The 12563-nt window shown below is 39.8% G+C and overlaps 1 protein-coding gene across 8 annotated transcripts in view; it reads right to left on the bottom strand.

The window, feature by feature from the left end:
- Window positions 1–12563, bottom strand: part of LOC118001457 (adenylate cyclase type 10-like) — a 43916-nt gene that overhangs the window by 12907 nt on the left and 18446 nt on the right. For all 8 annotated transcript variants that reach the window (XR_004676701.1, XM_034991569.1, XM_034991570.1 and 5 more), the window contains 11 exons: window positions 11341–11417; window positions 11047–11236; window positions 10503–10558; window positions 9579–9732; window positions 9229–9418; window positions 7949–8035; window positions 6497–6768; window positions 5797–5930; window positions 5068–5196; window positions 3794–4069; window positions 2428–2757 (listed from right to left, as the gene is read on the bottom strand). Coding sequence is in view for 7 of the 8 variants with exons in the window: in XM_034991569.1 (XP_034847460.1) it covers window positions 2428–2757; window positions 3794–4069; window positions 5068–5196; window positions 5797–5930; window positions 6497–6768; window positions 7949–8035; window positions 9229–9418; window positions 9579–9732; window positions 10503–10558; window positions 11047–11236; window positions 11341–11417 (1895 nt within the window). In the remaining variant the exon portion in view is untranslated. The remainder of the gene's footprint in view (window positions 1–2427; window positions 2758–3793; window positions 4070–5067; window positions 5197–5796; window positions 5931–6496; window positions 6769–7948; window positions 8036–9228; window positions 9419–9578; window positions 9733–10502; window positions 10559–11046; window positions 11237–11340; window positions 11418–12563) is intronic.

Here is a 12563-nt window from a genome sequence, read left to right as displayed (position 1 = left end):
TTGTGTCTCTTCTAGGATGTTTATGGTTTCAGGGCTCACATTTAGATCTTTAATTCATTTTGAATTTATGTTTGTGTATGGTGTAAGAAAGTGGTCCAGTTTCATACTTTTGCATTTTACTGTCCAGTTTTCCCAATAGCGTTTGTTGGAGAGATAGTCTTTTTCCCAATGGATATTCTTTCCTGCTTTGTCCAAGATTAATTGACCATGTAAGTATGGGTTCATTTCTGGATTTTCTATTCTGTTCCATTGATCTATGTGTCTATTTTTGTGCCAGTACTATACTGTCTTGATCATTAAGCTTTACAATATAACTTGAAGTCCGGAATTGTGATGCCTCCAGCTTTGTTTTTCTTTTTCAAGGTTGCTTTGGCTATTCAGGGTCTTTGGTCATTCCATACAAATTTTAGGATTATTTGTTCTAGCTCTGTGAAAAATGCTGTTGGTATTTGGATAGGGATTGCATTAAAGGTATAGATTACTTTGGGTAGTATAGACATTTTAACAATATTTGTTTTCCAATCCATGATGGAATGTCTTGCCATTTCTTTGTGTTGTTTTCACTTGTCATCAGGGAAATGCAAATCAAAACTACAATGAGAGATCACCTCACACCTGTCAGAATGGCTAAAATAAACAACATAAGAAACAACAGGTGTTGGTGAGGATGTAGAGAAAAGGGAAACCTCTGTTGCTGGGAATGCAAACTGGTGCAGCCACTGTGGAAAACAGTATGCAGGTTCCTCAGAAAGTAAAAAACAGAACTTCCCTATGATCCAGCAATCACACTACTAAGTATTTATCCAAAGAGTACAAAAATACTAATTCAAAGGGATACATGCACCCCAATGTTTATAGCAGCATTATCTGCAATAGCCAAAGTACGGAAGCAACCCAAGTGTTCATCCATTGATGAATAAAGAAGATGTGGTATGTATGTGTCTGTCTATCTATCTATGGAATATTACTTAGCCATAAAAAAGAATGAAATCTTGCCATTTGCCACGACACAGGTAGAGTCAGAGAGTATAATGCTAAATAAAATAAGTCAGAGAAAGATACAAACCATATGATTTCACTCATATGTGGAATTTAAGAAACAAAACAAATGAGCAAAGGGAAAAAACAGAGAGGCAAACCAAGAACGAGACTCTTAAGTATAGAGAAAAAACTGATAGTTACTAGAGGAGAGGGGTTGGGGGATGGGTTAAACAGGTGATGTGCAATAAGGAGGGCACTTATGATGAGCACTGGGTGATGTATGGAAGTGCTGAATCACCATATTGTACACCTGAAACTAATATTACACTGTATGTTAACTAACTGGAATTTAAATAAAAACTTAAAAAAAAAAGGCACAGGGGCGCCTGGGTGGCTCAGTCGTTGGGCGTCTGCCTTCGGCTCGGGTCATGATCCCGGAGTCCTGGGATCGAGCCCCGCATCGGGCTCCCTGCTCTGCGGGAAGCCTGCTTCTCCCTCTCCCACTCCCCCTGCTTGTGTTCCCTCTCTGGCTGTCTTTCTCTCTGTCAAATAAATAAAACCTTTAAAAAAAAAAAAAGGCACAACTCTGAAAAATTGGTGAAGTTGTAAGAAGGTAGATTTCATCTTGATGAAAGAAGCTTTCTAACAGCTGTTGACAATGAAATGGGCTGTCCAATAACTGAAAATGTTAATACAAAGAGGGTGTAGGATGTGGTAGAAGGGCAACCAGCTTTGGGGAACACCCATTCACTAACTGAAACTTCCTCAAGCAACCAACTCCTATTTATCCCTGAATTCTCACTTTTAGCATTATCTCCTTCAAGGGAGAGTGTTCCCCTACTCACTTCTCAGGCTGAGCCAATGGCTCCTTCTCTAGGTACCCCAATGCCTGGGTATGCTATTTTCATTGCCTTTACCATGCCATATCAGAATTCTCTATTTGCATGTCTGCATCAAGCCCCAAAACTGATAATTTTCGCCCATGCTTATTCATTTTGTATTCTTAATACCTAGTTGCAGCATCTGATACACACAGGGGCCCCATATATGTGTACAGAGTTTAATAATAATAATAACAACAACAATAACAACAGTAGCTAAAATGTATTGAGCACTAACCGTGTGCCTGGCACTATTCAAAGCATATTATATATTTTAACTCATTCAATTCTCACAGCAACTCTATGAAATTGGTACTGTTACTTTCCTCAATTAATTGAGGCTGGGTAACTTGCCCAAGACTGCCAACCAAAACAAGCATGATTTCTAAAGTTCCTTTTAGCTCTGAAATTACATTTTTCTTATTTCTGGTGCTTCAGGGATAAATGGCTCTTTCTGCCTATTTTTCTCCCTTAATCAGATTCCACCTTTTGGATGAAGAACTCCAAGTACATGAATACAGAGAAGTGCTGCCCACATGTCTTCTTTCTGCTTCCTGGGTTTTACCTTGGGGAGAAGGCAGCTGCAATTTGTCTGTGATCACTTGTGTTAGTACTGAGCCAGTATCTTTGTAACTACAGAACCGGGAGATCCCACTGCAGCTCTTAGCAGAACAGATGGCAAAACGGTGGAAGGGGACAAAGTCCCCCCCATGACAGCTCTGACAGCGGCAGGCCAAATCTTGGAGAAAGCAGGCACATTCAAGGTGCAGGGCTATCTGCTGTGCCTTGGGCCACAGCTCCCAAGCAGCTTCCCGTAATAGTGGCACTCCAAATTCTAGCATCTCTGTTTGAGGTAGAGATAATTCCTCTTGCAGACTGAGAGGAGAGTCAGCATCTGAAATATAGGAAATCTAAGTGAGAGTCTCCCTTAAAGGCCTTTTATGCTATCAGTAGCAAATTCCCAATCAGATGTTGCTAGTTTATAAGAAAATTTTATTTACAATTCCTCTGTATAAAGTATATTACACCAATCTGAGAGTGACATTGACCATATCTTGTACAAAGTACCACAGAAAAGAAATGGTCAGTGGTAAAGAAGTACGCTGAGTAGATTTCTTAGGTGCTCCTCCTAAATTGAGCTTTTTTACTACAAATTACTATAAACATCAAATCATCAGAAATGCTCTGTTCAGGGATGCCAGGGTGGCTCAGTCAGTTAAGCGTCTGCCTTCGGCTCAGGTCATGATCTCAGGGTCCTGGGATGGAGCCCCACATGGGCAGGCATCAGGTTCTCTACTCAGCAGGGAGTCTGCTTCTCCCTCTGCCTGCTGCTCCCCCTGCTCGTGTTCTCTCTCTAACGATAAAATCATTAAAAAAAAAAAATGAAATGCTCTGTTCAAACATAAGGCCCAAACATATTTCAAAGTCAAAGGGAAATTATTTGTGGAATATATGTGCTTTGGGTAGTCTATGCCATAATTTTATCATTTGGAGAATTTGAGATTGCAAGCTATTTAATGTGTATCTTGCTTTGCTCATGTCTGTTTCAATTCCAGATGTGTTTATCTTCCTTAAAAATTTCTAAAATTAGGAACAGTTTATCCTTTTTTTTCTTATTATTTATATCTAGAAACCAATAAAGGATTATGGTAATATTTTCTGAACCAAAAATCAAGATACAGATATTTAACACATGGGGTTAACTAGGAGCTAAAATTCTTGGAATTAAAACAATTCTGAAAAATACAGGTTATTCGTTCACTATAATCATGGCTCCTTTGTGATTAAAATAATCACTTCCCCCCATTTCTTAGCCATAGTTTTAGGGAACTGAGGCCCATGATAAAGGATATTGATGTTCTTTTTGAACACAAATATCCCTACCCAAGGCTCTCTGTTCAGGTAAGAACAAGGAAGCAGCTCTTCCTCACCTGACTTTTTCTTCTTCTGCTCTTTGGTTTGTTCAATAATCTTGATAGAGGAAGGCACTAATATTGACTCGGCAGGAAGCTCTTGACTCTTGCTGAACCAGCAGAGCACATGTATATCCACAAGAGCCCTCAGCACCTGAAGTAGCTTGTTTTTATTCCAGCCAGGCAGGAGGTGCTGCAGGAGATCTATGTGGAAGGAGTGACCAATGACTGCAGCACACTTAACCAGCAACTGCTCCTCTAGGCTCAATTGATCCAACTGGTTTACTGCTATTTCTGGAAAACAAAACAAAACAAAACAAAACAAGAGAAGTGAACAAGCTTTCTACAAACACAGAATACACTGTGTTGATAATCTGTTCACTTAAAAACAAAAAAGGTTTTGCCGGGTGCCAGAGTGGCTCAGCCGGTTGAGCTTCTGACTCTTGATTTCAGCTCACGTCATGCTCTCAGGTTGTGGCATTGAGCCCTGTGTCAGCCTCCCTGCTCATCAGGGAATCTGCTTGAGAGTCTCTCTCTCTCTCTCTCTCTCCCTCTGCCCCTCCCACCCCCTTTCTCTCTCTCAAATAAATAAATACAACTTAAAAAAAAAAAAAAGGCTTGCTTTTGGTCCTCCCCTTCTCCGCTCACCCTAACCTCTTGAGAGAGCCTTATCTCTCAGTCCTCATTTGTCCTTATTCCCCATTCATTGTTCAACCACCATCACCACCAATCAGGTTTTCACTATACCACTGAAACTGTTCTCCCCATGGTCACCAAAACCTTCATTTCTAAAAAGAACATCCCCTATCTGATTATGCCTACTCAATTCTGATGGTTTCTCCATTCTTTATCTCATCAGTCATTATAAACTTACTTTGCCCTCTTCTTATTCAATTCCTGCTATGTGTGTAACACTGTCTCTTCACTAGCACCATAGATTTTCTTAAATCTCAGCCACATTATCTCCCTTGCTTACTGCCTCCTCTAGCATAGGAATATGCACAAAGAGAAACTCAGGACCTAATTTTTATCAAATAACTAGAAAACTTCTTAGGCATTAGTCAGACCCAGAGTACAAGGGGCTCACTTAAGTAAAACATTACTCAAGTAGCATTACAAATCTCTTAAAGGCTCTTTGGGCAGTGCCAGAACTTATTTCTAGAAGGCAGGTTTCTTTTTTAGAAGAAAATGGAGCTAGTGTGATAATGAAAGACCTATATTCAATCAATCACCAAATTACTAAGCGCAATGACATCTGTAATTGGTTTGCTTGAGGTTTTCAAGGGACTTGCCTTTTAATAATGGTGGGAGAAGCACAGTATCCAAGTTCACATCATCCTTGACTGTGCAGATATAAAGTTCCTGGTCTTCTTCAGAGCCAGCAGGAAGAATACCATATATTGTAGATTTCATCACATTGGCTGTAGGGAAAGAAGACTATGACTGAGAAAACACCATGCTCAGTGACTGTAGTTTTAAAGGCACAAAATTACAAGAATTCAGTCAAGGAATTAACAGGATGAAGATAAATAGAGCATATGTTTTAAAGTGGCTTACCCCACCCATCCTGCCTGCTAATTTTCTCTTAGAAACTAACGACATTTTCTCTACCATATGGTATCCAACATTTACACTCTTCCTATTTACTTTCCAGTAGCCCTCTCTTCTATTACATCACAGTCCTTGGATGCCTTTCCAGATTTATACAAACTTCTACCCCTTCCTCTTCTCCCACCCCCTACCCAAATCATCATCCTCATCAGTAATTAATATGCAATTCTTTATTGAACTCTTATGTTTATAAATCCTCTTTTCCTATCCCTACCTCCTGGGCTGCTCAAAAAGGAACTATAAGAGATTGGCTCGATTAAGTTCTCTGAGGCAGGCCAGGAAGGCTTCCTCTTGCTTATAATGTTAGTATGGAGTGGGCACATGCTTCATAAGGGTCAGGTGATGCCATATCAAAGGATGAACCCCAGCAGCCAGATGACGGACGGTAAAACGCTGGAAGCTAAGCTTACCTGAGAGTGTCTCCCACTTGCTGTTCTTCTCCTCCTTTTGGAGGTCGTGAAAGAGCAATACATCTTTGGAGAGAAGGTCCTGGCATAAGACCTCACAGTAGAGGGGGTTTCCAAAGCACCTGTGGAGAAGGTAGCTGTAGAGAGGTAAGTAGGGGATTGCTGACTAAGATGCCCACTTGAAGAGAGCCAAGTACAGGGATATTTTATACTGAGGAATATTTCTCCTTTCTTTTTTCTTTTTTTAAATATTTCTCCTTTCTTAAAGTCAGCTTTTGATGATATATACTAACAGAGGTAAGCAGCAACACAGAAATGTAAAAAAAAAAAAAAATTCTGATTGGTTTGAAATTTATTTTAGTAGTAACTTCTCTTTTTTAACTATGTTGTTTTTATTGCTGTTAAAAAGAACAAATGTCCCCTTACAAAGAGCCCTAGAAAGTGGCCTGATCACATATAAACTGACACCAGAAGCAAGCCATCCAAGTCCTGTCTTGTGAAAACCTGGATGATAGCCTAGGGAGGTAGCCCTTTACTGGTTTACTAGGAGACTATCTATCCTTGAATCTGGTCTTGGGCCTCATCATGGTTACTAAGGCCATTCTCTCCCCCAACATGGGTAAGTGAGACCTGAGCCTTCTCACTTATATTATGGCACTGGCTCTGCCCTTAATGAAGTGCTCAGCTAGTCCTAGCCACTCACATCTGCAGCTCTTGGGGGATGCTCACCACCCCCAGTTCCCAACATGCCATTCGCAACAGTGAGGTTGTTGCCAACTTCAAAATGGGCACAAGGACAGCCTGAGAGCTCTGCAAGAAGTGCTGGGCACAGCCACACAGGGTGAAGGTAGAGGTCAATGTCATCACCATGATGATGGGCACAGTGGAGAGTAATGTTTCCAAAAATTCCCAGGAAGCTGCATCCATATATTGGGCTTCGTCAATGAGGAAAATCAGTGGTGTTTCCCTCACTGCCTGAAAATAACAGCAAACAGTGACAACCTTTGATTAGAAATGAAGTAACCTGATTTTCAAATGTACCATGAATTTCCCAACAGCAATTTAAATAAAATGTCAACACAGGCTGGGATTTTCTGAGTAAAATGTGTCCTAAGTCCAGGTAATATTTTATTTTATAAGTATAAAATATAGCCAGTATATCTAATTTCTAAAGAAATGTCCTGAGGTTCTTTGGACAAGAAAATACTCTAACTGAAAAACTAAATGAACATCAAAATATTCTCCAAATCAAACTTGAAGCTTTCAAACATTTCATTTTGGCAAAGGCTTCAAACTGTGTGGGAATTCATAATACTTTATATCAGTAACTTCCAAACCAGGCTGCACATCAGAATTACCTGAGTGCTTGTTAAAGCTACCAATTACCAGGCCCTATTCAGGTAAACTTTTAAAAAATATACTCATTTTTAGCCACATTCCCCACTCCCCTGCTGCAGCCGGTAACCATTCTAAGGTGTTTACTGTAATCCTTTTGTTTGTATTGTGTTCTTATGAAAGGTGCATCATTGTTTTGTTAAGTAAACTTTTTATGTAAATGCTACTATATAGATCTCCTTGTTTGTCTTTTTATTCAGGATTATTTTTAAGACCACTCTGTGTTGCAATGTTTTCATCTATTCCCTTATTTCTAGACTTCTGCATTATGCTGCATAGCTCTCATCCATGAGTTCATGCCATTGCGTCCCTCTCGTCCACAAACACTGCCGTGAACAGACTCCCTGAGACATAGGTCCAAGAGTGGAATTGCTAGGTCTAGAAGATGCATGTTATTAAAATTTGACTAGTTACTTCTAGATTGCTTTCCAGAATGAATACATCAGTTTCTGCTCATAGATATTTTTGACTCTGTAATCTGGGTTAAGGCTTGAGTGTATTTGTAATAAATAGGAGGTAAAACAGCTATCTGCTTGCATTTAGAAACCCTGTTTTAAATTAAGAACCAAGGATCAGGGAAGAGCAAAGAACTTTTCTTGTACTCTGTGCAATAGGATTGATTCAAGGTTAAAGATAGATACAAACAATGAAGATATCACAAATAGGCAGGCCTAAGTCAAGGTGTGCTATGGATAGATTAAAATAAGCACAAACCATCTCCACATATTAAGAGTTAATGGTATGTAGCAAAAATACCCACCTCCTGAAGCACTTGAAAAAAACATGCCTTAACCTTCTTTTGTCTGGTCAGGTCATCCATGTGCGAAACTTTGAAGGACAAGGGAAACTAACCAGGAAAATTATTCATATATTAGCATTCACAATGATGATCTAATAAAAATATACAGGTTCTCCAAAGGGAGCAGATAATGATTCTATTTTGAGTGAGAATGGGTTTCTTCTATAGGACGGGGCATAGGGTCACAAATGCTGATCCAACATCAATATAGAGTTCAGAGAGTAAGATGGAAAGTCAACGGGAGGTTAGAGGGAGAGAAAGAGAGAGACCTCCTTTCCATACCCAGACTCTGGCAAACCCTTAAAGGGTCATGACTAAGAAGTAAAGTGACAGGTTGGACTTAGCAATGTCACTTTAGACAGCTCCAGTACCCCAGTTTTTCCAAGTATGCCAGAATGAATGAGTGCATGAAACTTGTTAGAAAGAATTGCAACGGGCATCTCCTAACATTGTGCTAGGCCATGGCACGTGAGTTACCATGGACCTGAGAGTCAAAGTGAGGCCATTCCTCCAGCACTTTGGCAAGGGCCAGAGCCCCAGGCAAGGCCTGTCTTAAAACGGCTATGCCGAGGACTGCAGAGATTTTACTTTTGTCTATTTTCCATTATATACAATGCCCTGCAGGCTTGGTAGATTAGGAGAAGCGATGGAGGAAGAATAAATGGAATTGTGGACCAGGGAATTCTTAAGTCTGCTCACTCTTGGGTACCACGTAAACCCTAGACCACTGGAAGCTTTTGAGATTCAGATGCTGGTTCAAGTGACAAACTCCATGGCATGGCTAGGGTTAAAGAACAAAACATTACAACTGACTTGAGAACACATGGATAAAATTGCTGGGGACGCTCAACCGGTCAGTATCACCTTGACAGATTTAACACTCACATTTACACTATGATCTCTTATATATCACCTCCTTTAAAATGTATGCACTAATCACATAAAGTACTATAATCATCATTTCACAGGTGAAAAATGTAGTCTCAGGCAAAGCGATTTGTGCCACGACATTCAATTAGCAAGTATTGGAGTCAGTCCTAGAATCTACTTTCCTCAACAAAGAGAAAGCCTGGGTTTTGGTGTCAAAGGGATTTCAAATCTCAACCCTGCCATTGCTAACTATATGTTCTTAGGCTATACATATATGGCCTAAGGGCATTAGATTAGAAAACAATCCTGGGTCCAACTATTCACCAAAAATAACATTAGTATCCAATTCAGAAAGGCACGGCCTTCATTACCTTCACAAAGAAGAGGTCATTAAAAAGGCAGTGAAGAGGTTCCTCCACCATCCCACAGAGCTGTTTGTGTAGGCACTCTTGCCGGTAATAGGCTGGACATGCATCAATCTCAAAGAAGATGGCCATGAGGGTCTGGATGGCATAGAAGCACTGCTTGAAATCTGCTTCCTTCAGCTTCAATGGTAACACCCTGTGAATGTTAATATGGTCACTGGGAGTCCCTTGACCCACAGAGAGGTTACTCACTCCACTAGCCCCAAGGATGCTGAATCTAATGATACAAGTCTTACCAACAAGGGAAAGGAGCCTCCAGAGAAGTAGACACTGAGCCAGAAAGCAGGAATCTTTACCTGTGTCCTTCCTTTTGGGCTAGGAAGTTTATTTCAGCCAACAGCTGACTTTTTCCATAGCCTTTTCCACCTTCATACAAAACTGCTTGTCCCTTCTTCTGGTGCAAACATTCCCGCTGTGCCATTTGGAAGGCTTCTAATTCTTTCTCCCGGTCTGTAGAGAGACAGGGAGCACCTAATACTCCTGTGTTTTTAGTAGACACTCTATTTATTTTGCAAAGGTAACTCTCAATGGTTTTTTCCCCTAGAATCCTGGGCAGAATCCCATTCTTTGATGAGGCTTCACATCTCTTTGCATAAAATCAGTTCTGGACTACACAGAAATGTGTGCTGGGCTTGGGGGTTTGCTCTGGAGCCGAAATAATAACATTAAGAATAATTAGGGACCACAGAGACATGGGAGCTACTATATCTTCTTAGCTTTTTGTAACATTATAACATTTTAGTTATACTGTGTATATATATATACATTATAACAATCTAGTCTTCAAAGTTGGTCACAGGCTATGTAAAGATAATAGACTAATAGATATAAATGAAGATAAATATAAAGATAGGGAATATATAGTGTGTGTGGTAACAGTCTTGGTGCCCTCTTTATGGTCTCATGATGAGGAATTTTCCTCTAGAGATGATCCACAACAAGCTGAGCAGACCTCAATAGCTGAACTCTGACTTACAAAGATTCTTACTAAATGTTGGTACTTCTCAGGCAAAGTGAGAAGACTCTACCTGAAGTGTAAACATTCAACATGGAAAAGAAATGGCAAGGCCTCTTCAAAATTAACATAAATTCAGTAAGAAGGTTGCTCTCTATTCTTTTAATATAATGCTTAGAAGCACTTAGTCTTGCATTTTTTAAAAATCACATTTAACCATCTACAGCTGGAAAAAATATGATTTAAGGTAGAAAAGAAAACTCACCTAACAAAGGGTGATTTTTATTTCTCTCTCTGGCCAAATGTCTCCTCCCAAACATTCTGGGAAAAAGGACAAAGGGAAATGTGTCTATTAACAGATTGGGATAGATAGAATATATATCTCTAAATAGCTAGAAGACAAACTGTCTCATCAGCAAGTACTTTCAGATAATTGAAAAGGTCCAGAGTTCTATATAAGAGTTGTAAAAAATTAAAAATCTTTGGGAGGAGGAAGGGGAGAAATACTGATTGTTCCAGGCTCAGAGAAGTAAATAAATTGCGAGCTACACAAAGAAAAAAAGAACACCCAGATTCGTGACCTATTGCATTCTCTTCCTGTTGGATAGCAAGAAGTTCACTGAGGAACTAGCTAAGAGCTAAACAGAAAAGCTAAAGATCTCAGACACTAAACCCTCCTCTTATGTCTCTTATTCCAGCACGCCAGGACTCGAAGCATCTTTCTTTCTAGTTTCATACACTCAAACACTGATGATTCCTATACCCTGATTCTGTAAAAGAGATGGGAATAAACTATTAATGACACTCACATACATCTCCTATGGCCAAGGTATTCATACATCTTCCCTGGGTTGGAGATATTTTTCATCATCTTCTCTGGGAGTTTCTTGAAGTTGTAAGCAGGTAGCATGGATCTTAGATATGTTACCTCATCACAGGACACCAAACCTGGATAAGCAGTTATCATTCTGGCCACAAGGCTCACCTTTGGGCCAATAACTGTGTCAGAGAGACAGTAAAGAAAAGGATGGAGAATTTTTGAACCATCTCCTCCACTTTTACCCCGTAAGTCACAGAGCTAATAGTCCAATGTCCTGTTCTACCTGTATATTCGTGTCTCGCTACTGCCCCAATCACGCCACAGAATACTGGTCCGTTGGTAATACTGATGGAAACAAGCCTGGGGGTCAGAAAAGCAATAGTGGGTAAATACAGTCAGAAGCCTCCAAGTCAGGCACTAGAGCTGTGACTCCTCAGATCCAGATGTCTAGTTTTAGAGCTCAGAATAGAAAAGGCCAGAGACTGCTGTCTACATCACATGATGTGTATAAAGTTACAAAGGAACAAAATAGTCCCCGTACTCATGGAGTTTTAGTTGGGGAGCTATTATCAGCAGAAAGACTAAATAAAAACACCTTATATCTGTTAGATAGTTTATATGTTTTTTAAAGTACTTTCAAATTGATTACTCCATCTGATCCTTTGAGGGATAATTAACAACAAATATGTGAAGTATGTAGGGCAAATATTTTAACCCCATTTGACAAAATAAAAAACAAAACCCACAACTGAAGGAGCTAATTAACTTTCCCAGAGTTACACAGCAGAAATCAACAGAAGAGTCAGAATGAAAATCCAGGCCTCCTGACTCCTAGCCAAGTGTTATTTCCAATATACCATGCTGCCTCAGATAAAACCCCAAAATGAAAAGTAGATCAACAGTTATCAATACAGGGTTAATGGATCAATTAATGCTAGAATGTCAGAGTAAAGGAATAATCACAGGGTCAGGCTGTTGATGGAAGCCTTCCTGAAACGAATTAGCCTTTGGAATACATTTTAAAAATAAGTAATATTTTTCATTCATTCATTCGTGTATAGGTTCATTCATTTAACAAGCACTGAGAAGTATGTGCAGTACCAAGTACTGGGCTAGGTGTTTAAAATATCTTGCTCTGGATAAGTTCAGTTTCGGGCAGCAGGAAGGTGGTAGAAATTGAAGGAGGCGAAGAGACATATTTATAAGTTAGCAAGACAAATACTACATATTAGAGATCAGTATAGCAAATTAACAGAGCAAACAGAATGAATATACTAACTCATACTAGAGAGTTAGAAAAAGCACTCAGAGAGGGTGTATGATTGGACTTTGTAAGTTGAAGTACTGTGAAAGCGGGGCAACAGCATTCCTTTCAGTGGGAAAAGGCAGAGACTCTGAAAAGCCTGCTGTGTTTGTGCAAAACTAAGCAGTTCAAGATGGCTACAGCACAGACGGTGTGTCCAGTAGGGACAACTGAAGGGAGATGTGGTCCTACCTAGGCCAGGA

This window comes from Mirounga leonina, unplaced genomic scaffold (assembly GCF_011800145.1).
Source record: "Mirounga leonina isolate KUSES-001 unplaced genomic scaffold, KU_Mleo_1.0 Mir_53, whole genome shotgun sequence".
NCBI classification, from domain to species: Eukaryota; Metazoa; Chordata; class Mammalia; order Carnivora; family Phocidae; genus Mirounga; species Mirounga leonina.
Note: the sequence above shows the minus strand (reverse complement) of the source record. Positions and strands in the feature narration are given on the sequence as shown.